At 43.0% G+C, this 24,374-nt stretch overlaps 1 protein-coding gene across 4 annotated transcripts in view; it reads left to right on the top strand.

Moving 5' to 3' along the window:
- Positions 1–3,286: 3,286 nt before the first annotated feature.
- Positions 3,287–24,374, top strand: part of fgfr1a (fibroblast growth factor receptor 1a) — a 53,992-nt gene continuing 32,904 nt past the window's right edge. For 2 of the 4 annotated variants that reach the window (XM_017696370.2, XM_017696372.2), the window contains exons 1-2: positions 3,287–3,957; positions 17,632–17,792. In XM_017696370.2, coding sequence (XP_017551859.1) covers positions 17,699–17,792 — 94 coding nt within the window. In that variant the 5' untranslated portion in view covers positions 3,287–3,957; positions 17,632–17,698. The remainder of the gene's footprint in view (positions 3,958–17,631; positions 17,793–24,374) is intronic. The other 2 variants (XM_017696371.2, XM_017696373.2) reach the window with 1 other exon arrangement.

Raw genomic sequence — 24,374 nt, 5'->3', positions numbered from 1 at the left:
ACACTCACACCTAGGCTCAATTTAGCTTGCTCAGTGGGCCTGACTGCGTGTCTTTGGCCTGTGGGAGGAAACCTACGCAGACACGGGGGAGAGCACCACACAGAAGACGACAGAAGATTTTTTGTTCCAGAAAGTCACATCTTAGAACTGTTCATGAAAGAAAGTTAGGGAAGAAAGATAATAATAATAATAATAATAATAATAATAATAATAATATATCTAACTTTGATCCAACTTTATCTAACTTATAAAATCATGTTTAATAAAATGTTGCTTCCTCAGATACGTTTGTAAAGCTGCCCGGGTGAATGCAGGAAACCTACACGTACAACAATCATGTGTGAAAATTTGAAATAAGTTATCACCTGAAAGGAACGCACTTAAATACGGCACTGATCTGAATACTTTAGACACAATTTCTACGTATTTGTTAAGTTTTACATATTGGAAAAAACAACAGAAAGCATTTGTTTATATTTGCACAGCTGACAATGTGTGATTCATTTATTTCCTCAAATTTGGGCAGCACGGTGGCGTGGTGGGTAGCGCTGCCGCCTCACAGCAAGAAGGACCTGGGTTCGATTCCCTGGCTGGGCGATCACGATCCTTTCTGTGTGGGTACTCCAGTTTCCTTCCACAGGTCAATTGGGGTTTGAGTGAATGTGTGTTTCTGTCTGCCCTGCGATGGACTTGTGACCTGTCCAGGATGTCTCCTGCCTTCCGTCCAATGACAGCTGGAATAGGCTCCAGCGACCCTGAGGGAGAAGTGGCTTAGAAGATGTGTGTGTGAATCTGCATACAACCATTTCATGCTTGAATGGTTCTTTGCATGGTGAAGTGGTTCTTCAAACTGATTGAGAATGTGTTGTATATGGTGCCCTGTGATGGACTGGTGACCTGTCCAGCATGTTTCCTGCCGTCTGCCCAGTGACAGCTCCAGCCCCTGCCCAGAAGGATAAGTGGCTTAGAATGTGTTTGTGTGTTCTATATAGAACCTTTCTGAAGAAAAAAAAATATATATATATACATATATATATACACACACACACACACATTTTCTGAGGCACTTCTCCCTCAGGGTCACACTGGGTGATGGAGCCAATCCCAGCAGTCTTCAGGCAGTAGTCAGGATACACCCTGGACAGTTCACCAGTCCATTGCAGGGCAGACAGACATACACAATCACACATGGGGCAATTTAGCATAACCAATCGGCCTAACTGCATGTCTTTGCACTGTGGGAGGAAACCGGAGAACCCGGAGGTTTCTGAACACACACAGACACAGGAAGAACATACAAACTCCACACAGAGAGGACCATGGTCACCCAGCCAGGGAATCAAACCCAGGCCCTCCTTGGTGGCCTCCAAGGCATTAGGCAACAGCGCTACCCACCACGCCACCGTGCTGCCCTACTTTCCAAAAAGGTTCTATTAAAACATATATAACACATTCTCCATCATTTCATCTCCATTTTGTGCAAATGGTTCTTTGAGTGTTTATGGTTCTATACAGAACCATTGTTTTTACTAAGGAACCCTTAAAATCATCTTTTTTTAAGAGTGTTGTGACAATAATAGAACCCCTTTAGGTATTAATTTTCCATTGTTCTATGTACCATTGAATGTACCATCTATGAACCATTTTTTAAAAGGTTCTACATGGCTTTAAGGAGAACCATTTTCAAAAACCATATATAACACATTCTCCATCATTTCATTGTTGTGACAATTGGTGCTACTTTTCCATTGTTCTATGTCAAACCAGTTTTAAAAAAGGTCCTACATAGAACAATAAACAGCACGTTCAGCATCAATCTGAAGAACCATTTCACCCCTTTTTGGTGCTAGTTTTCCATTGTTCTACACCACTTTTCAAAAAGGTTTTCCACAGAACCATATACACACGAAGTACACAAATCATGTACTTGAGTTAAAGTAGAGATACCCAGGGTAAAATATTACTCCAGTAAAAGTAGAAGTCCTTACTCTAGACCTCAACTTGAGGAAAAGTACTAAAGTATTTGCCTTCAAACGTACTTAAGTATTGAAAGTATAAGTACTAAAAGATTAATTATGGCTCTGATGTCCTGTTATCATTTTTATAACCAGACTCGCTTCATGAACTCATTTTAGGTGAAAATCCTCCAGTGTCTCTCTTGGTAAACCAGTCTTTTAATAGAACGTCATTAATTAGTGACGCTGACGTCTATTAAAATGATCATAAGCACAAAACACTGAAGGTAAACAGTTTCCATCAGGGAGAACCGAGTGGCTCTGAAATCACTTTTTACACACAAGCAAAGTTTCAGTTTAAGATTACTTTGTAAATTCGTTACAAGTTGAATAAAAACTGGCTTTAAACTCAGGATCACAGATGAGCTTCCTGTACTGTATTGATCTGTAGGCGTCTGTTCATAAACATAAACAAGCTAAAACTAATTTACTATAAAATGAAAGTGTTTGTATGAATTCAGAAATAAAGAAACAGGCCAGTCACGACTGCATATGTGGACATATTTCTATATTGTGGTCTATTTACACAACGTTAGGTTAGCTCATCATTTAGGTGACGTATGTGCTCCCAAAGTTTTCCGCTGCTGCGCTGACGTTGAACCGTGTGCTGCACTGGGTCGGTATGACCAACAGGCCAAAACAAGCTCAGAACAAAGTGACCGCTGGGCCCTGATTGGTGCTCTGGCTTTGCGCTTCTTTGTTTTGACATGTTACATTTTTATACACACACAAAACCAAAAGGAACGACAGATTTCTCAAAATGTAGTGGAGTAAAAAGTGAGATATTAGTCTCTGAAATGTAGTGGAGTGAAAGTAAAAAGTCGCCCAGAATGGAAAAACTTAAGTAAAGTACAGATACACGAAAAAACTACTTAAGTACAGTAATGAATTACATTTACTTAGTTACTGTCCACCACTGCATATACAACACATTCTCCATCAATCTGAAGAACCATTTCACCATGCGAAGAACCATCTAAGCATTAAATGGTTCCGAACAGACCCATTCCCTTTGCTAAAGAACTCTTAAAGAACCATATGTTTTCAGTGTATTGTAGTAGTCTGCGGTTTGAGACGCAGCCAGACTGTGTAGTCCGGTAGTTTGCGGTTTTGGACGCAGCCTTAAAGGAAACAGAGAAGCCAGATGGTAAAAACTACATTCCCAAGATGCAACAGTACCGGTGGAGAGTCCTGAGGTGTTCTGAATGGCAGAGAAGGGGAGGAGGAGGAGGGGGGAGGGGAAGGGAAAGGGGGGCTGGTTTCAATTCAAGTGATGTAAGCGAATGTGTGCTCCATCGTAGGTAGTGGAGCTCCACGCACGACTCCGGAATCTCGTCCTTTCTGTATCCTCCGGTGGGGGAGGCCGAGGCAGAGCTAATCAGTCAGAGATGCAAACGCGAGCGCTGCTATCTGACCCGCGACCGAACCCACGGACAGAGCCGGCGCTCGGCTCGCTTCTCTAATCCGAGTTTGAGTTCTTCCCCGCAGGATTTACTGAGACAAGAGGCGAGAAAAGTTTTTTTTTCCCCTCTCCCCCCACTTTTCGGTCGGATAGACCAGACCTCCCAGAGCTCGTCCCAAACAAAAAGAACCCGGGTGGAAATTTTTTATCGCCAGAGAGGCTCGGCTCGGCTCGGCTCGTTAATACGCCGTTTGGATTCGGGATCGTTTTGAAGTGATTTCGGTGAGCTAACGCGCTCCTCCGTCAAGAGATTTCCCTTTTTCATCTTCTTGGGCAAGACGAACACTTGTTAGCCAAGAAGCAAGTTTGTTTGGTGCCGTTAAAAAAAAACCCAGCCGAGCAGCTTCCAGTTTTCACGGCCGAACTGCAGCTGAGGGAGAAAACGAGAAGCACCGCCGGCTCGAAAGAAATCCCTCTTAAATCTCGGAAACGAACTTTTTTCTTCTCCGCTGAAGGAAGAGAAGCGTCCTGAAGCTAAAGGTGAGTAACGCTGGAGTTAACGACGCCAGGTTAGCTCAGTCCAGCTCCGAGAAACTTTACAGCTGGATTAAACGGGTTTTGTTGTGGTTTGTGCGCCTGAAAGATGGTCTGGAGTCGAAGCGGCAGCCTGACTGCCTCGGGCATTTCAGGGGATTGTGTGAGGTGCGAGTTCGCTGGGACGGTAACGGCTGTGTGTTGTTTACCACTGCAGAGCGCTTTTAATGATCGCAGGTTTGCCCATTTTTGCTTTGGCTAGCTGTTTTCCGAACAAGGCTGAAGTCGGCTGCCAGTTCGCCAGCTTCGTTGTCCGAATTTTTCCGTTCCACCTTAAAACGGCAGGCGCCAGAATGTAACCGCTGCACCGTTTAAAGCGGAACGGGTAAATCGAGAAAGAAGGTTTAACGTTTCTCAAGCTTCTTGTTTTCTCCTCCATCTGTGTGCCAGTTAAGGCTCGTGTAAAGTTAGGCTGTGACAAACGAGGCAGCAAGACGTCTACGTTATTTTCCCATTTTCATCTGTTCCCACGCTCCGTGATTTTTAGTTGAGCTTCTGAAATTAAGCCGTTAAGATAGCAGTGCGGTGTCGTGCGGAGTGTGAACTTCTTGCAGGAACAAATGGCCCGAGGCAGCGAGAGTTGGCGGCGCGCAGCTGGAGCGCGGCACGGATTCGAATCACCAGCGAGTCGTTCATTCCAGTCGGTTCTTGTCAGCAAATCTTTCCAACCGAGTCACAAACTTACAGCTCGCCTTGTTTTGTAGCATCTGCGCGGCTTTCTTGTGCACCGCATGGTGAAAATCGCGCCTTAAAATACAGCTGTAACGCAGGGAAACGAAATGGGGTTAAAAAAAAACTAGTGGCAGAAGTGCCGCTACTTTTACTGCATGTGAACTAAGAGAGACTGAAGTTGCCCTCACTTCACTGATCTCTGTAATCACTGTTTAAAGTAAACGGACCCTTGACTCAATAATCGATTAATCATGTTGACGTTCGATTCATTAAAAATGGAAGATTCGAAGGAATCGGTTGAGTGAAGTGAATCGGGCTTATCCATAGCTGGTCCGCAACAATTCGCCAAATGGAAACGTTCCCGGTTGTGTAAATTATATGAAACTTTTTCCACCCATGCACCTGAAAGTCACCCATGCACCTGAAAAATAAGTTTTCTTTAGGGACTATTTTACCTCACAGCGCCCTACAGGTACCCCTCCGCCATGAATGGTTTCTAAGGAATGTATTCAAATTAATTTTAAGCCAAATCTGTCAAAGCATTGTGTCAGACATCAGGCGGCAGATATTTCATGGTATAGCTTTCTGTCAGGGAGCGTTAAGAGGCATTAAACTCTTCAGACGTCTGGTTCCCATCACCACCACTGTGACCACTTCAGAGTTGGCAAATTTCTCTAGAACAGCATTTCACGCCAAACCACTTTAAGTGACATCTCAACCATGTCAGTATGTAGAGTTTATGATAAATCAGTGGAATTCCCTTTTAAGGGGTCTTAAAAGGGCTCTTAAACTTAGGAGAGCTTCACAAAATGATCCCAAGCTGCCTTAAGTGTAGCTATCGTTACCCTTGTTCCTTAGTAAACCGTTAAAAATCGTCTGTCCTCAGATTTTCCAGAGAATATTAGGCTAGATGGTGATTATGGCAACCATGACTTTGGGAAATTGAAACAAGACAGACTGTAGAAACGGTTTTCTTTGGTTTGGTTTTGTTTGCTAAGCTGATGGGACGTTAAACCTCCACTGCAGCACGGATGCGATATTAAACTATGTCCAGCCAAACATCACCAGCAAAATCTCCCCTTTGCCTCCTGGACATTGAGGAGAAGTAATTTCCACTCGGGCCTTGCTTTTTTCCAAGTTGGGCCATTTTGATGTGAAAGGCCAGACTTGTTCTTGGTGCTTTATTTTTGTGTGGTTCGCAGGATAAACAGCCACGGTTTACAAAAATACTGTTCTGAATACCACAGTTGCACGATAATGTGGGAGTGTATACTCTGGGGAGACGCTGGGACTGGTGTGTGTTTAGTGGGTGTGCAAGAGTTATTTACTTTTCCTATTTAGACTACAGGAGGATGCTTTTCATAGTGTTTTGCTGAACTCTGTCCGGTTGGAGAAAGATGCTAAAACCTCTTTATTGAGTGTGGCATAGTCTGTAGGCCGCCCTTGATATTTACCTTCTTGGTTAATCTACAGTGATTCATTGGTAGTTTGTATAATAATAATGCAGGTTTTCTTCTCCTATTGGCTTTTTTCTGTTTTTTTAATGCTTTTTTCCAGTGAAGTAATCTAGATGGTCCATTTGTTTATTGTTTGCCTTTTCAAAATAATCAGTAGATTACTTGATTGCTAGTGTAATCATAGTTCCAGCTCAACTTCACTTGTGCCTGTTTGTTAAATTCCTCATAGCCCTCGTTGCCTGGCTGCATGGCTCGGAATTTTTCAGGTTGTCTTCCTCATTCGCTCAGTCGTCCTTCATTTATTTGCCTGAAGAGACGTTTACCACCTCAATGCTTAACAGCATCCAACCTGGAGTGCATTTCCATCCATTTCTATACATGTTCTATTGAAGACTGCATTTCCAAAACATCCCCAACCCCCCAACGCAGGCTCACACTCACGTAAGCCCCTCTTCCCTTCCCCCCCAGATCTAATTCAGCTTCTCCAAAAACTCTCCCTGCCGATAAGTGGCCATTGTAATTCAAAGTAAAAGCGTTCATGGTCAATTTCCACCTTGTGACTGGTATTATGGATGTGTCTGGAAAGCAAAGCAGTTTGAATGGTGGAAGGCAGGCTAGCCACAGCATGCACGGACTTGATCTGGACATGATGCAAAACGGCACTGAATGCAGAAAGTGCGTAGGTAACGTTAATATTATACGACACTTAAAATGGAACCTGCACACCTCATCATACCAAACGTTTACCGAAGTTTCTAGCTTTGCTTTTCACGTGGTTGGTTGTATTTAGGAAAAAAAGTATCTGACCCCGTTTTTTTTGCAAGATGTGGCACTTGTCAAGACACATGGAAGCCATATGAAATGTTTTTCCTGCGATCTTTTTTTTTTCCCCTCAACTCCGATTGAAAGTCAGATTGAAAAGTGATTGTTGTTCTTGTAGTCTAAGCACTTTTCCCTAAAATTGTTCATATCGTTCTCTTGAATTGACCTTTGAGATCGAGAACTTTAACTAACCTTGTAAAAATGCAGCCGTTTAGAGCCATAATTACATCAATTAGTGAAATTGGAGGGGAAAATGGTTGCTGTTGATGGTCCTTCAGGATTTGGCCCGTGTTTTTTCAGCATCTCCTTTAAGATGGGTCAGAAGTTCAGTTGCTTTTCACTGAAATGCTAAGCATGCAAGCTGGAAAGGCTTATTCCGCAGTGCTTTCCGGAGAAGAACGACAGTGATCGTGTAATTGAATTTCATACATCGAAGCTGGCCAGTTTGCTTCCACTTGTACTGGAAATTTCCATGCATATTAGGTGGACTTCAGCTGGACTAATGGGAGAGTGTGGGGGTGGTGTTTGGTATATCTGCTCGAAGTATATAAAGCATTATTGAACCTTGCATTCTGGTAGGTAATATGAGGTTAAGTTTCCAAAACAATTTGGATTTTTTTCCACCAGTGCAGCGAGGTTGGCAGCATTTTTGGCAAATTTGCAGGCATAATTCAGCGTCCCTGACGGTGCCAGCGTAAAGAAGAGTCTATAGAGTTTAGAGGTGTATATGACCTCAACTCTGAAGTTCGGGAAAAGAAGTTTGGCAAAGTCAGACGGAGAAGAGAAGCAAAGTGGTGTTCCCACTGGGCATTCTTTCTGGTGGAAGTGTGCGGTGGAGCGTTTGGGAGTGGAGGAAAGGAATTTTTTTCTGCCCTCTAATTTACGGGACTGCCAGGGCTGAGTTGGCAAAGGAAAGCAGCCCCAGTGCCTCTAAAAAGAAAGTTGTTGTTGCACAACTGTCTGAAAGCTTTGGCGTGAAACACTGTGTTCGCTTTCATTACATGCATCTCTCAAAATGCAAGAACAATGGCAGCCCGGCGGTCATTCATGCCTTTTCTACAGGCCGCAGAATGTGTGTAAACACAATAATGACAGACCAGAAATGGCTAGTTTACACTGCGTTCAGGAACTAACCTGAGGACTTTAGCTGAAATTTTGGATATTAAACCGTGAGGAAGTGCATAGGTACTCTTGTGAATTAACATGAGGCAGGGAACGTGTGGCTGGTTCTGATGAGGCTTCATCGCTAGGCTGCCTACTCCTAGCAGTGAAAACATACTTTTCTGAAGAAGTTACATGTTGGCATGTTGTCCTCTAAGAGGACGAGTCCTCGTCAGCATCCAATGTTCCACTGGTTAGCCCAGTTGGCTCATTAGCTCATCTGAAGAGGCAGCCACTGTTACTCCTCCAACATGAAAACCTACCAGTTTCCCTCTGCTGTCATTGAGTAATAAAACATGTTTGCGCATGTAGTCCTATTCGCTGCAAGCTTGTGCACGACCACTGCTGTCACCTAAAAAAGGTGGGCAACATTTTCTCGTAATTTTTCACTACTTAGTTGATTATCTGTTCATTAACTCTTAATTAAATATCAGAACTGCTCGAAATGTTGATGCCTATCAAGCAAATGTACACCCAAATGTGTGTAGTATTGAGGTGTCCATGCGCCTGATGTGTAAAAATAAGGTGTCTGTCCTTTTTTAGGAGCAGGACAGAAGAACTTGAGGGTAAAGCCAGATTAGAATAGTGTAGAGAACGAAGGAAGGAAGCAGCAGCAGCAGCCATGATGTGAATAGGGGTAAAAGGGGCAAGAGAGACAAGAATTTGCGCATTGGGCTGGCCCCTAATGGACTCCCTGTGGAGCAGCGGTCTCACAGCCGGCCGCCTGGTGGACCGGCCCGGGCTCTAGAGGGACTGAGGTCAGGCGCCCCGAACCAGACACAAACCAGCAGTGCTATCCGGAATGTTCCGCCGGTAATGAGCGCAGGCTGAGTCCCCACCCCGTCCCGTTCCCCTCCACCGATCACAGCCAGAGAACATCCTGGGGGCCGTTTAATTAGGGGACTGAAAAACTCTTCAGCTCTGCTGGGCCTGCCTCGCTCTGTTCTGCCCTGTAAAATTGGCCTGTTTTAGTTTTGGTCAGTTCGTTTTAGTCTAACTAGTTTGTTTCCAAAGTGTTAACCTTTCCTGTAAGCAGCATTAGGCACAGTGCTTACACACTAGCATCCACCAGAGCAGGGAGCAGCTGTGAAGAAGTGGAATCATAGAATTTTTTTCTCTCTCTCTCTCTCTCTCTCTCTCGCTTTGTGTATGTAACCCCCTCCTCTTTATGAAACTAGCCTATGCTGGTATTCTCACAGAGACGTTCAGAGTGAGAGAACTGAACTCGGATCAGGTTCCTCCTGCTTTTATGATGGTCCTGGTCATAAGAATTGGTGCTAGATTGGCTGTCACTTCCCTGAACTCACACTGATTCATTAAAGGGCCGTTCCAGCCAAAAATGAAAATGGGAACTATTGTAAAAGTTTTTACTCAGCTCTTACAGCAGTGCTGCATTGCCTCTAGAGTGAGATTTCCTGGTTTAAAGACTAGGAAAAGTCTGGTCTGATGATGTATCCTGAAGGTGGAAGTAAATTTTCAAGGACTACAGTTGCTTTAGGGCTGTGCAGTGCTATATGAGCAATGCTTGTTAGCACCATATATCTTGGTTAGCCTCTAGATTCGTGGCTAGCAGCTTTGTTGAACACTGTAGGGATTGCCAGTGATTGATGATTGTGTATGCATGGTGAATGCTGGGTATTGTAGTTGGAGAACATGGATGGATAGGAACAATACTGAACCACATCACTGTATCTCCTCTCCGATTAATACACACTGTGCAATATATCACAACTACTACTGTAATGACACTTTCACTGTGCACGTTACAGTGTGATATTGATGCAACTCTGAGTTAGGCTACGTTTACACAGCAGGTAAAAGTGGTCCAAATCTGATCTTCTTCCTCATGTGTGACACAGATGTCACAGATCTGACATTTTCAATTCTGATTTGAGACGCTTTTATATGTGGTACTGAAATCCAATCCGTATCCGATCCGCGGCAATGCGACTAAGTCTGAACAACCAAATCGGAATTCATGCGACTTTTACGTCAGTCCGACTCGACGTTCATCGTAATTTTGCTGAGACTCATAAATATTTAGGCTGATGTTTCCGGTCATAAATAAGAGGAGACTCATCGCAGCCGCTCCGTGTTCAGAGAGGTTTAGAACGAAGCGGCCGAACATGGTCGGAGGAGCCCGAGGCTGCAACTTTTAAAGAATTTGAGGACGCGAACCAAAGAAGTGACCGTGGCGGAATAACCTGCCCTTTTATGACTAACTCGAACACATTCTGGGTGATGAGCCCAGCTGCCAACCATCGGAACTTCATAGTTGCTCCTGTAATGCTGGTGAAGACGAAACTGAAAGCTCCGGGAATGACTAGCGTTCTCTGGCCGTCATGATGCGTACCTCTGGACGAGCCTCGTGAAGTGTTGTTCTTTTGCGCCTGTGGGTCGGTTTAGAAGCTGATCTGTTGAGACTGATTTTGCATATAGATCACATTTTATAGATAACGTGAACAGCCAAACAAACACATCGGATTTGGTGCGAAAATCAGATTCGGGCCACTTTTGAATTGAGAACCATTTGTCTGTGTTTGCACACTGTGAAATTAGACCTCTGCATTTAACCCATCCGTGCAGTGAAACACCCACATACATGCACACTAATGAACACACACACTAGGGGGCAGTGAGCACACTTGCCCAGAGGAGCGGGCAGCACTATCCACGGCGTGGATAGGTGCCTTGCTCAAGGGCACTTTAGTCATGGACTGTCAGCCAAGGGGATCGAACTGGCAACCTTCTGGTCACAGGGCTGGTTCCCTAACCTCCAGCCAACGACTTTCACCTGCTGTGTAAACGTAGCCATAGTCTATAATATGTGCTTTTAGTTTACCTCATGGCACTCAGCACCTGCTGTCCATAAATACAACAAATCTGTCTCATATGCCATGTAAAGATGCAAATAGATATACTTTAATTTTATTTCTCTTGTGCTTGAACATATGTCCAGATTTATTTCTATTTTCTACTTTTTTGTATAGTATATGTAAGTTTATTTCACCAGTTCTGTCAAACTGGTAAAGCTGAGGAGTGCAACACTGGGCAACAGAAAGCTGCATAACATAAATAAATAATAATGATAAATGCTAGTTTTAGGCCGGGATGCCCCTTAAAGTTGGCTTTAGTTGCAGCTACTTGTAACCTTCCTTATTCAGTGCTAACGAATGAGCAGTGCAGCAGTGAAGTGGCCTGCTGCTTTATCCTCATCAGCCACTCTGTTCCATGTCTAATCATGAAATAGCTGTACGTTTGGTTGGTTTCTCTACAGTTCTGCCCTCTTTTGTGGAAGTGGCCTCGCTCTCTGGCAGTGTTCATTAAGTTTGGCCCTCAGTTTGCTTTAGTTGCGGTTAGATTGTTTATATGAAGAAACGGGGAAACTTGAAAAGTGTTTGTTTAGATCTTTAGGTTTCCTGCTCTTCTTGGCCAAGAATTGAGCAACATCCTGGCTTGGATTCCGAGTCGAGTACTGTATATCACCAGTGCAGTGAGTCCAGTACTGTATATCACCAGTGTAATGAAGGCTTGGAGTTTTCGCTGATCTGCATATGCACTGAAATGAAGTCTGGCCTGTTGCACGCAGTGGACAAGAGTACGGACTCGTCTTACGCTTGACACGATGGTTCAAGCGCTGCTGAAGAGTTTTAGCCTTCCTTATTGGAAGCGTATAGCTGTATAAAGCAATAGCAAACAGCTACGAATGGGGGGCAGCAGTCTGATCACAAAATGGCTGCGTGCAAACTTGAACTGTTTACTTTTTTTATATGCCTCTCTCTCTTTTTTTCTTTCTTTTTGGTGTAAATATTTATGTCTTTAAGCCTTGAGGTAGTCGTTATTCACAAACCGTGCTTTCATGTGAGCTTTTTTCCTCAGAAAATGACCGTTCTTCTGTGAGTTTCGTTTCAGATGTTTGCCCTTTTTTCAGCGTGGTAGGCCGAGCGATCCTGAGCTACTGAATGCTTATTGAAGTTGTTTGGACTATCCAGTCAGATTTATTACTATGTGTCAGATCCTAACCATCGGCTAGTTTGGAAGTTGCAGGACGCTATGCAGCGGGCTTGAGTTTAAAATGAAAGAGAGCTGGGAACAGATTCTTGAGCTGATTTTGTTTTAAATACTGACTTTATAAAATTTCTGCATTAAAATGCAAACGGAGTGATTCAGAGTGGTTTAATGTGAATTGCTGCTTTTGGAGGAACTTGCAGCGGTGATGGGAACTGGACATCTGAATAATCTGAGTTTAATGCCATTTTTGTCCGTTTTGAGACGAGGTGTCTTACTCTTTTGTGAGGCAAAATGATACCAAAGAACTTTTTTTTTATTCCTTCTAGATTTGCCATTATTTTACAATTGATAACATTACATATAAAAACTCGGACACCTGTAGACGCATTGGTTGTTTTTGATAGTAAATGAAATGTGTTGTAGACATTGCGACCCACGGTTCCTGTCACCGCCACCGAGGTCAGATTCGGCAAGTTTCTCTGCATACATTTCACCTCAAACCGCTCTGCATGACTTTGTTTACATCAACATCGATTGACTTATGCAGAAAATTTGAACTTCCACTCTCGCTTTTGACTCAAATCCCGGCCGGCCTTTCACAACCTAATTTGTTTCGTTATTAATTAATATTTGCGTCGTATTTCAGCTGAAATACACACAGAGAAACAGTACGCTCCTCTTCCGGCCGTACATCAGACTTGATGGTTAAAATGGCCCATCTGAGAATTACAGCCTGGATGTCCTCAGCAGTGCGCTCTGCGTGAGCGTTTTTGGCTGAGATGGGGAAAACGTGGTTGGCCGTAAGCTCCTCTCACTTCCGAGTGTCTGGCAGCTGATGGGAGCTTCTGGAAAGAGCCCAGACTCAAATTTACACGCACACATTTCCCTGACCACTTCCCCACCCAGTCCCGCTCTGCTCCACGCTCTTAAGTGTGTGACCCAGCTGCAGTGACAGCAGTCTGGGATCGGAGGGGGAACAAGCTCAGCAGGGAACGTTGTGTTTTGTGTGTGTTTTTTTTTTTTGTTTTTTTTTTTGTTTTGTTTTTTCTTTTCTTTTTCTAGTTTTTTTTCCCCCCTTGTTCACTCCTTCCTTCATTCTTGCATGTTCTTGGCATTTGTTCGCTCACATTGTCCTTCCAACCCTGACGAGGAACAGCTGTAGAGGTGATGAAATGACCGAATTGTAAAGCTTGACCCAACGGGGGGCTGGCTATCACAACTTTATGCCTATGTTAATTGCCAAAGTTGCATTTGCTGTGTCCCTAGTGTGGGGTTTTATATGGATTATTATTGGGCTGTCTGTCAAACTAAAGCAATGTGTGAAACAAGCATATGTTGGTAACATTTCCATATGAAGTGATGGGCTCTTTCGCATAGTTGGGATGGAAACAGTCACTCAGAGTGATGGTTAGAAATGGTTAATTATGGAGAAACTACTCGACTGAATGGCCCCTATTTCTTTACAGTGGTGGTGATGGGAACCAGGGGTCGCAAATTTTACAGCACAAATATAGCCGTTTACTTGCTGTCCAAAAAAAAGTGAATGTACGTGTCTTTTAAAGTTTTTATGTGTAACGCTGCTGATGGTAAAGTAGTGATGAACTAGTACTAGTTTGCCTTACAATGCTCTCCACCTTGAATGGATTTAAATCAGGCCAAATGCGTACCTCAAAAAGCTCATAAAACGGCGTCTCCGGTATGAGGCAGCGTATTTATAACCGTTTAATGTATTGCATTCATATAATGTCTGGATGTTAGTGAAACACACAGTCAGTGTAATTACCCTTTTAATCAGAACAATGTAAAAGAGAAGTCATAACCCAGTTTCTGTTCATACTGTCCCACGTTTCCAGGTGGATCACTGGATCATGCAGGGTCTCTGAGCTAGCTAGTGTTTTGATGGTAGTTGGGGGTGATTGGTGGGGGGATTACACAGATGCAGGGCGACGTAATGAAACATCAGACCAGGAACATGAACCACCAAGGTTTAAAAAAAAGGGGGTCAGTTTTAATTGAGTTTAAAGCTTCCTAAGAGGTTCTTGGCCTGGATGTATGATTCTAGAAAAGCTTTTGATTGTCCATTATTCCCTTCTATACCAACGATCGTCTGCAGGACTGATGTGATAAACAGTATAATTATAATCCAAGTTCAGTTATGAATGAGTATTTCAGAGCCTCACAGCATAGCTTGCTTTTTCCTTGATGGTCATATAATTACCAACTGATCTAGCTTCTTAAAATGCTTAATTTAGAGTGGTAACCATATTCTGCGCACATGCCGTCCAACATTTGTTTACATCCAATGGTTCTTGATGTCAGTTAGCTTGGAAACCCAAATGTCAGCAAGTTGGCCTCCTTCTTTTGGTCGAGTGCCGTTCCTCGTCCATTTTACTCTCCACCAGAGTTTTTGTTCCACTTGCATGTACCCCAGCGTTCTTTGCCAGACTGAAAGTCTATGTTATAATCGTTTGAAATGGCGTTCAAAGGTATGTATGTGTGGAGTTAATTAGTTGTTGATGCTCTGTTCATAAAGCCTATAATTAAGAGCTTTTCTGTTGTATACATCTTTGAACTAACCATAGATTAGAATGATTGTAGGGAATGAGTAAATAAATACAAAGTGATAAAAAGAAGGCATTTGGCATGTGAAAGAGAATGAAAGGCCGATAATTTGCACTTTTATTCAAACTATCACGATATTTCTTAGTGTCTGCTATCATCCTGAGGCTCGTACAGAACCTTCACGTTTTCTGGAGCTTCTTTAAAACTTAATCGAAGTTCTTTAGCCATGCAAAACGCCACTTGCCAGATTCATTCTTCTGTAGAACCCGTTTCTGAAGCCTTTAAGAGTATTCTGTCGTTTTTTTAGCTTATGCGGATAAATTAGCGTTTTGGGCTGAGTTCATGTCCTTAATGGTTAAACATGAACCATCCTTCTTGACCACATCCCAGGATGGACCCTGAAGCTTGTCGGTGTTTGTATAAACTTTTGAGTGACATTTGGTGAAGGAGCTCCGGCAGTCACTAAGACAAATGGTATGTGCTAAGTTCACGCAGGGGCTTGGAGCGTTTACCAGCATGCGAGTGTGTGGTCTTTCCACCGTTTTCATCTGTGAAGGTCTGTGTTGGCTCACGCTTGGGCCTTGTCATGCTTCTCCAGTATAAAGACGATGCGCACTCTCCAGCCAGCGCTCTGAAAGCAAATCCCTTTCCAGTTGGTTCCTTTGTCAACCAGCAATTATGTGTAACACCAAACATCTGTTTAGTTTCTAAAGCAAAAATGCTTTGCAGCCAGAATCCAAACCGTCATGCGCTACGGCAGTATAATAGCAAGGTCTGTTTTGCTTGCGGTGTAAGCAAGCAAAATGACTGAAGTTTTCATGGACGTATGATGTCATTGGTTAATGTTAGCGGTGTTTTCTCATTGTGTTCTCCAGCTTGATCTCATGCAGCCACAATTGAACCAATATGTCGATAAAACAGATTCAATTGAGATGAGGCGTCCTCGCTGCCGTAACCCTGTCGGGCTTAAAGGGCTACTTTGGAGACGTGTGCTTCTTTAGTTTTGTACTGAAGCTGTGAGGCGAATGTAGCCAACAAATACTGGAGGATTATCATTACTAGATTAGCAACGTGCAACTAAATCCTCACACGCTCGACTGTGTTTCTCACAGTGTATGGCGCACTGTCCAAAAATGTGCTTTTGTCCCTTTTTATAGGTTAAATTATGCATGGGTGGGCTTTTGTTTATGCAGCAACATTGCTGCATAAATAAATAAATTAAGATGTGCAAAATGCCAATAAGAATTAGAGTCGTTTGTAGTGTTGGTGATGGGAACCAGACGTCTGAAGAGTTTAATCTCTCTAAAATCTCACGTTTTTGCCTTTTATGACTGTTTTGCAATGACGTTTCGCCCTGGAACATGTTTGTATATCTGTTAATGGCATAACGGTACGTGCAAGCCAAAATAGCCCCCAAAGAAAACGTCTTTTTTCAAATGGAGAACTTTTTTTTTTTTTTTTTTTTTTTGCTTTGTTATCAACAGTTGAAGTTCAAATTTAGAAGACTAGTGTAGGTTTATGGGTCATTTTGGATTGTAAATAAAAAAACCTTTGTTGTAGGCATGGCGACACCTGGTTCCCATCACCACCACTGTAAACTGTGAAGTCTTTCAGTTTCTCTACAATGAACCGTTGCACATCAAACCCCTCAAAGCCTTTTTGAAATATGCAGGATTTTTAAATGTTTGGTATATTCCCGCCACCCCGACAGGATATCGTAGTGTCAGAAATCCGATAAACAGGTTTTCTTTTAACCGTGTCCCGGCACGGCAGACGCTCTTCTTTAGTCTGTGCGATGCTGTGAGAAAGAGGCCCATTATAAAATTGAATATTCATGATTTTTTTTTTTTTCTTTCTACTTATCAGTGCTGAAATTCAGCAAACCACCGTGAAAATGACCAAGGCTGGAATCCTTGAGTTCTTAAGAGTACGTGCTGTTCCGCAGTTGGCACCATGTAGTAACGCAGCAGGGGCTGGATTTGGGAGGGGGGCCGGTTATGCCTGAGTGAAAAAGCGACACTGAGTTTGTCATGTCGTAAATGCTCTCTCACTCTATCAGGCCACATGGAACTCTAATCTACACAGCCAGAGCTGCACGGCCGCTTCCGAAGGACTGTGTTTGGATTTTGCAGGAATTTTCTGCCTGTGCTTGTCGTCTTTTCCTTGGCCTCTGGCCCAGTTTCAGAGGCACTCAAGTTGTCAGAGTCATTTAGCGCCGAGTTTGCAATTGGATTGAGGACTGTTTTTATTCCTCTCTTACAGAGGAACGTAACGTACATCAGGAAAATGAGCTGTTTGATTTGTAGCGTAACAGGAATATTCACCATATCAAGCCCTCAGCGTTTTAAGCCAGCTGCCCTTTGCATTATATGAACGTTTCATGATGAATGGAGCCATAGAACTGAGAATGAAATCTCATTATACTAGCTTAATGAACTCTCTCCTGCAAATTATGCAGGTATGCAGGCTTCTGTTAAAACAGTGATGTACAGTTCTCTTATGTAAATGACTGCAGTGTTTAATGGGCTCTTATTTTATAAAAGCAATAATCTGCTTTTTTGGAATAAGAGTTTGATTTAATGCTGTGTAAACAGTGTTGAAGTTTCCAAATGTACTGTTTACTTCCTGAGTGGAAAATAAGCTGCGAAAACATTTGTGTTTGTGATGTCATGAAAAGCCAACACTTCCTATTCAGACTACAGCAGTTTATCCCTGCCAATTCCTAGAGAAGTTATATGGAGTGTTTTTTTTTTTAATGCTTGGCTGCTTTTTGAATGCTTTGCCAATTACTGGTTGTAAGGAATAAATAGAGGCCATATGCAAATAAATGGAACCTACACAAATGTCATCATTGGACCAGAAAATTGATTATGTAAGAAAAGTGTAATTTATGGGTTCTTATCTGTATAATAACAAGCTGTTTTCTCTTTGTTAGAGCGGATGCCATAGCTGTGTGTATGGAGAGCTGCGCCGGGCACCAAGCTCTGCTGTAGAGGAGCATCATGAAGCTCACGATGAAGATCATGCTGCTGTTATTCTCCATACTTCTCACTCAGCTTCTCCCGGGCCAGGCCCGACCTGCTGCTCCAGAGCAAGGTGAGAGACGTCTCCTTTGTCTAGTGGAGCAATATGATGATGTCTTGCGTTGGAAAATTCCAGTGATTTTTCAGGTTTTCTGCGTAATTCTTATCATTGACAGGCAAGTGAAGTTATTCATACTGGTTTGTAATGGTGCATTTTAGAGCAACTTGCCAACTCAGATGGTGGTGATGGGAACAGAGGTTGTGATGCCTACAGTGCAAGTGTAACAGTGTTGTTTACTACCCAAAAGTGAATCTTGACCTGCCTTCTGAGTTTTGATATGTAATGTTGACATGTTTTGACTTGTTTTGACTTTGACGCCTGGTTCCCATCACCACCATTGTGAACAGTTCTGACTCTAAACGTTTCTGTAGAACAGAGACTTTCACAGCAAACCACTCTGTTTGACTTTGTTTACATCTTAACTGTTTAATTATGTAGAAATGTTGAAAAAAAAAAAATGTGTGAAATTGCCTTTTAACCATCACGCAGCTGCTGCAGTTCACAGATGGATGTGACTAAAACTGTCCACTGTGGTCCAGCCCTTACTCAATGACTTTCAAAGGTTATACGAAAGACCAAAACCATGTTTATGCTTTGGTTTGGAAGAGTTTCTGAACAGCTGACGGAGGCAGAGCAAGCGTTTCCAATGCAGAGTTCAAACTTTTTCTTTTTTTCCGGAAACCAAACCAGTGGAGGTTGATGAACACTGTGCTTAAAAAATCCTTTTTTACCACATTATGGTCACCACAGGAACGAAAAGTATTCTCCAGCTGCATGTCCAGTTAAACGCACAGCGCCCTCAAGCTCAGTCCCTAGAAGTCAGTCACTATCATGTAATAGACGTTCTTCACCTGCAGCCTATACACCCCCCGCACCCCACCCCCCGCAAAAAAAAAACAACACATAGCTCAGGTGTTCGGGTGTTTTCATTCAGCCCTTCATACACTTCTCCAAAACATGTCAGGGGAGCTGTGTGGAGCCCTCAGCCATGCAGCAGGTTTAACTCCACACCCGCTCTCTACACCCGGATGGAGAGAGCGTAGTAGAGGAGAAAGAAGAGGGAGCCCACCATGAAACGAAATCCTGAAAAATGTGTCTTCTGGCAGCATTCCAGCAGCGTGAGGGCTGCAGTGTGGCTCACAGGCCTGAACGTGCTGTACCTTCACACAGATCCCCATATCTCGGTCACGGTCTCTCTCTCTCTCTCTCTCTCTCTCTCTCTCTCTCTCTCTCTCTCTCTCTCTCTCTCTCTCTCTCTCTCTCTCTCTCTCTCTCTCTCTCTCTCTCTCTCTCTCTCTCTCTCTCTCTCTCTCTCTCTCTCTCTCTCTCTCTGTCTCTCTCTGTCTCTCTCTCTGTCCTTATGCTCTCCTATCTCTATATTGCTCTGTTTTTCTTCCTTTTTTCCTTCTCTTTCCTTCCATGTCTTTCTTTTCCTGTCCTTGTTCCTCTGTTCACTTTACTTTCTATCTTTACCTTCTTTTAATCTTTTCTTAGTTGTTTTGATCAGTATCTTTTTTTTCCCCATCTGTTGTCTTTCTTTCCGTCTTGTTCATTCAGTTTTTCTTTCTCTCCTTTTAATTGATCTGTTTCTTCTATTATTTCCTTTCTCCTCTTCCCTTCGCTCTGTCTAGGTTTTTTTGTTACTTTTTTCTCTTTTTATTCTTTTATTATCTATATTTTTCTTTCTTTCTCTCTTTGTTTCTACTTTTTTTCCTTCTCCTCTTCTTGCTCTTTCTTGCACTTTTTTCTATATTTCCTTTTTCCTTTTCTCTTTCATTAAGTTGGTTATATGTTAACATAGAAGTCAGGTGAGGTGTGCATGCCGTGTGTGTGTGTGTGTGTGTGTGTGTGTGTGGTTGTTTCTATCTGTAGCCTCCAGCTATGCAAAATACCCCTCCCCCCCCATCCCTTTTCTTTTTCTCTCTCTTCTTTTGTAATGAAAAGGTATTTGTTGTCAAGGGAAGACTCAACTACCAGGGAAGCTATAAATTACTGCTTTTTTTCTTTCTTTTTTTTTTTTTTTTTTTTTTTTTTTTTTAAAGAGACAGTGAGCACTCCGCCCTGTGGCAGTATTCCTCAGATCGTGTTTCTGGGAAACAGCGTCCAGATTTCATTCTGATGTGCAGCAGAGATATAGGGGACGTCAGGATAGTGTTAATGAGGGTTGAGAATGCTAAATCGCCCAGAATGTGTTGCTGCTGCTCTTCATGCACCGGCAGAGGGAGTTTGGCTGGCCGCTATTAGAGCTGAGCGACATCGATGCCGTTCGATATTAACTACATTACAATGCAACATCGGCCGTCATCATATTTGGTCTCACAATGATTTATTTGGACAATGTTGTGTCTTAAATTTCATCAATATCGCACAACACTAGCCGCTGGAGCGGCCAAGTCACTGATTATTCTGGGCCTTCAGGGATCCCCCTGAAAGATGAATGGAGGAGGAAGGAGAGAGGAAGAGTTTGAGCATGATGGATTATCTTTTCACCCTCTCGACCACTCCATCACCAAATGGTCAGGCGTTTTAGAGGCCCTCTGCCCTTTTTCTCCTCCTCTCCGTCCTCCCTTTTTCGCCCTGTCACAGTAAACAACACTCTTTTTTCCCGCTCCCCCTCTCCGTTCCCCTTGCTTCCTGTGGAGTGAATGATAGTTTCAGCTGTCGATGAGTGGACCCAACACGCCGGCATTTGTGCAGTTTGTCTTCCTCCTCCATCTCCAGGAAAAAACAAACGAAACCAAACACCAGGACCTCAACAAGTGTTGGTTCAAACGGCATCCTAACGCAATCAGGAGACGTAATTGTAGCAGCCTACGCTTGTTTCGTTTCTTGGTGGTTTTTCGCTTTGTTTCTTTTTCTTTTAAGAGAAAGAGAATGAAAGGGAGGCGGACAATCCATTCATTTTCATAACCAGCTCCATATGTAGATGAGATGTTTGTTTAGAAATATCCCTCAGTTCTGTGTAGGACTCAGTTCATTTCCTGCCCTGAATTTACAGGGCCGTTCAGTTTGATCAAGTCAAACCAGAAGTTTTTCCGTTTTTTTTTTTTTTTTTTGCTAATGCAGAGTTGAATTCTTAGTTTGTGATCCATGTTTTGAAGACATAGAATAAGCCTAAACTTGGACTAAACAGGATTATTAGTGGTGACTGTTAGCATTGCAATGTATTCCAAGCCGAAGTTTAAACCATGTCAAAGAAACCCACCATTTGTGCTTAACTGGAAGTCTTATGTAATGTTTTTGAAGTTCTAGCAGAAGTTCCATGCTGGTATCTTTGTATATCTGGGCCTTTTCCACACACTGTTGTTTATGAAAGGTTTGGGGCTACTTTCTATGGTGGGATGTGTTGTGTTGTTTTTTTTTTTGTTGTTTTTTTGTTAAAGGGCATAGGGGGCCCATGCATGTGCTTGGGGCCCCATTGTGCCTTAACAGGGGAAGGACCATCCTGAAGATCAATTCCCTGTGGCTTCTTTGACTGTGAACTTCCTCTTCCGAGACTGGGGGCTCGGAACGGGAGCGTTAGTCATAGCCGGCCTTATGGCAGGTCTGAACCTGGCTGAGATGTTTACGGCGCCCCCATGTTGAGCTGTAGCAGAGATTTCAAATCAAGAAAAACATTTCCATTTTGTCTTAAGAGAAATGAAACGTGACTGACAGCCCTGACAGTTAATGTCAACATAGTGCCTTTAAAGTCACCTTCAGTTTTCCCTTAGAAATGAAAGCTGACCTGCAGATTCCTACCTAAAAGGGCTTTCGTCCGATATCTTCACCACCTAATTTGACTAAAATGCTTGGGAGACGAGATAGTTGCCCATGCAAGGACTCTTGGACTAGAGCCATTATTTCTTTGAGGGGAAACTGATGCTATTGCTTCTTTGTCAGTCGACCAACACTGACATACCTGGTCAGCATGCATTCTTTTGAGTTTTCCTGGAATGTAAGTCTTGTGGAAGGCAGTGTAATGCATTGAATTCCACAAGAATTGCAGTACCGCAGTGTTACTGACTGGCTTTTGTGAAGAAAAAAGTTGTAGTAACTTGGCTTGTAGCTTGTTAACCATTGGTGGAAATTTTAAGCCCCATCTTCTTCAGACACGGGCCTTGTACCTGTTTTATATATGCTCATTTTTTCTGATTTATTGTTTTTTTTCCCCCGCACTTTTCTAAGCAACTAGCCTCACGTTAAATGCATATAGCAACTAATGAAGTTGGCAGCTTATCCTTTGCCACACTATCGCTTTGAATATCATTTGCCTGCAATAAACTAGTAGTGGAGTAGAAAGTGAATGTGTTCAGAAAGCAAATGTACTAGGATTGTAACATGTATTGTTGCATTGAGACTAGCATGTTAACTTGTGTGTAGTGTGTTGGCTAGAACATTAGATCAGGACACTGAAGTACAATTTTTATTTGAAGTGTTGCTCTTTTGTTGTATTGAGTGCTCTATTTAGGAGAAAATGGAAGCATTGACCCAATTAATGGAAGATACATCAGCATGTACTTAGTCTTGTTGTATCCAAAATGTATAGAATCGACTATCATATTTAATCCAATGATACATTTTGGGAATTGTTACACCCCTTGCATGTGTTCCAATTCGGCCTGCTCTGATATGGTCTTTGCTTGGCCTTTGTTCAGATAGATCATAGCCACTGAAAGGAAAGCGTGAGGTTAAGTGGGCAGTTGATGATATTTATTGTTATTGTAATAAATTGCATCACAGTATGCTTTTATGAGCTCATCATGGGTGTCATCAGTACAGCACTGACCAACTGCATGTTTCATTACAACAAGAGCATAATAAGTCCAGTTTCATTGAATTTACTACAGCACAGTAATTGTATTTTCTGAAAATGAAATACTACTGGGGCTATTTTGTCTGGTTTAACTTATCACACCTCACAAAAACTATCAGAGTGCATGTCCTGTAATGTCTACAGGTACCATGATGTTATATTTTTGCCATACTGCCCTCACCTAAGCACTAGTACTGGCCTACGGAAAGTCATTGGTCTCTTCTTAAAGAGTAAAGGTGGGCATAAATTGTTCTAAATGAAAAGGAGAAGCTGGAAAGTGCAGTCAAGCTTCAGGAATAGACAACGCATCAGAAACGAAGGTGTCAGATTACTCAAGACAGTTTACCTTTGAGTGTAGGCTGCAGTAATATGTATTGTTAGTCATGTCTGGATGCAAGCTAAGAGGTGTTTTGGACTCTTGACTGCTGACAAGAGAATCAGTACATGTTCTTTGTAAAGAGTTTTTATTAGGGTTGCACAGTGATGTCTGAACCATATCGGTAATGCGCGCGCACACACACACACACACACACACACACACACACACACACACACACACTCACCAGCCACTTTATTAGGTTCACCTGTTCAATTGCTTGTTAACACAAATAGCTAATCAGCCAATCACACGGCTGCAACTCAGTGCATTTAGGCATGTAGAGGTGGTCAAGACAACTTGCTGAAGTGCAGACCGAGCATCAGAACGGGGAAGAAAGGGGATTTAAGTGTCTTTGAACGTGGCGTGGTTGTTGGAGCCAGACGGGCTGGTCTGAGTATTTCAGAAACTGCTGATCTACTGGGATTTTCACACACAACCATCTCCAGGGTTTACAGGGAATGGTCCGAAAAAGAGAAAATATCCAGTGAGCGGTCAGTTGTGTGGATGAAAATGCCTTGTTGATGTGAGAGGTCAGAGGAGAATGGGCAGACTGGTTCCAGATGATAGAAAGGCAACAGGAACTCAAATAACCAACCAGAATCTCTGAGGAACGTTTCCAACACCTTGTTGAAAGTCTCCCACAAAGAATTAAGGCAGTTCTGAAGGCAAAAGGGGTCCAACCTTTTACTAGCAAGGTGTACCTAGCGTGTGTGTGTGTGTGTGTGTGTGTGTGTGTGTGTGTGTGTGTGTGTGTGTCCCAGAGTTGAACTTGTGGAGTTACTGCCAGTATTAGCCATTCTTAACTAGACAAGCAGAAAAAGAAACGTATAGGGATTTAATGATCCACTAATATACAGAAGTCCAGTTTGGCATGCATGTATAAAGAAGCAGCGACCAGCTTGGACCAGCCATGTGATGTGGAACGTTAACTGCGCTGAATGGAAAGTTAGAAATCGCGTTCATCTGAGATTTGGATGTATTTCCGCAGTGATCCCATGCCATTCCTTCTCTCTACGCCATTTCTCTCCCCCTCCTGTATTTTGAATTCTCCTTCCCTTTATCTCTCTCTAATACACGCTTGCTCTGCCTGTGTGGAGATGGGGACGGGTTGGGGACTGAGGGAACAATAGCTGTGATTCAGCAGGGCAGCTTGAGCTCAACCAAGCAACCCCCCCCCCAGCACAACCCCCTGCAGAGTGTGTGAGTTGTGATTGTTTGTAGAACTGCAGTCATTGTGAACAAATGCTATTAGCATCTCAGCCTTGATGATAGCCGGGGCCTGAGCGCAGTGGGGGGGGGCGGGGCAGCACGTTTTACTCATCATTTGCTTTAGTGCCTCACGCAGAGGAGAAATCCTCTCTAATCGAGGCAGATGATCGGTAGGCCAGTTAAGCTAATTCACCAGGTGAGATGTTCAGAA

The sequence above is a fragment of the Pygocentrus nattereri genome, chromosome 29 (assembly GCF_015220715.1).
Source record: "Pygocentrus nattereri isolate fPygNat1 chromosome 29, fPygNat1.pri, whole genome shotgun sequence".
In the NCBI taxonomy this organism is placed as follows: Eukaryota; Metazoa; Chordata; class Actinopteri; order Characiformes; family Serrasalmidae; genus Pygocentrus; species Pygocentrus nattereri.
The sequence above is the reverse complement of the archived record's forward strand: the minus strand, read 5'-3'. Positions and strand labels throughout refer to the sequence as shown.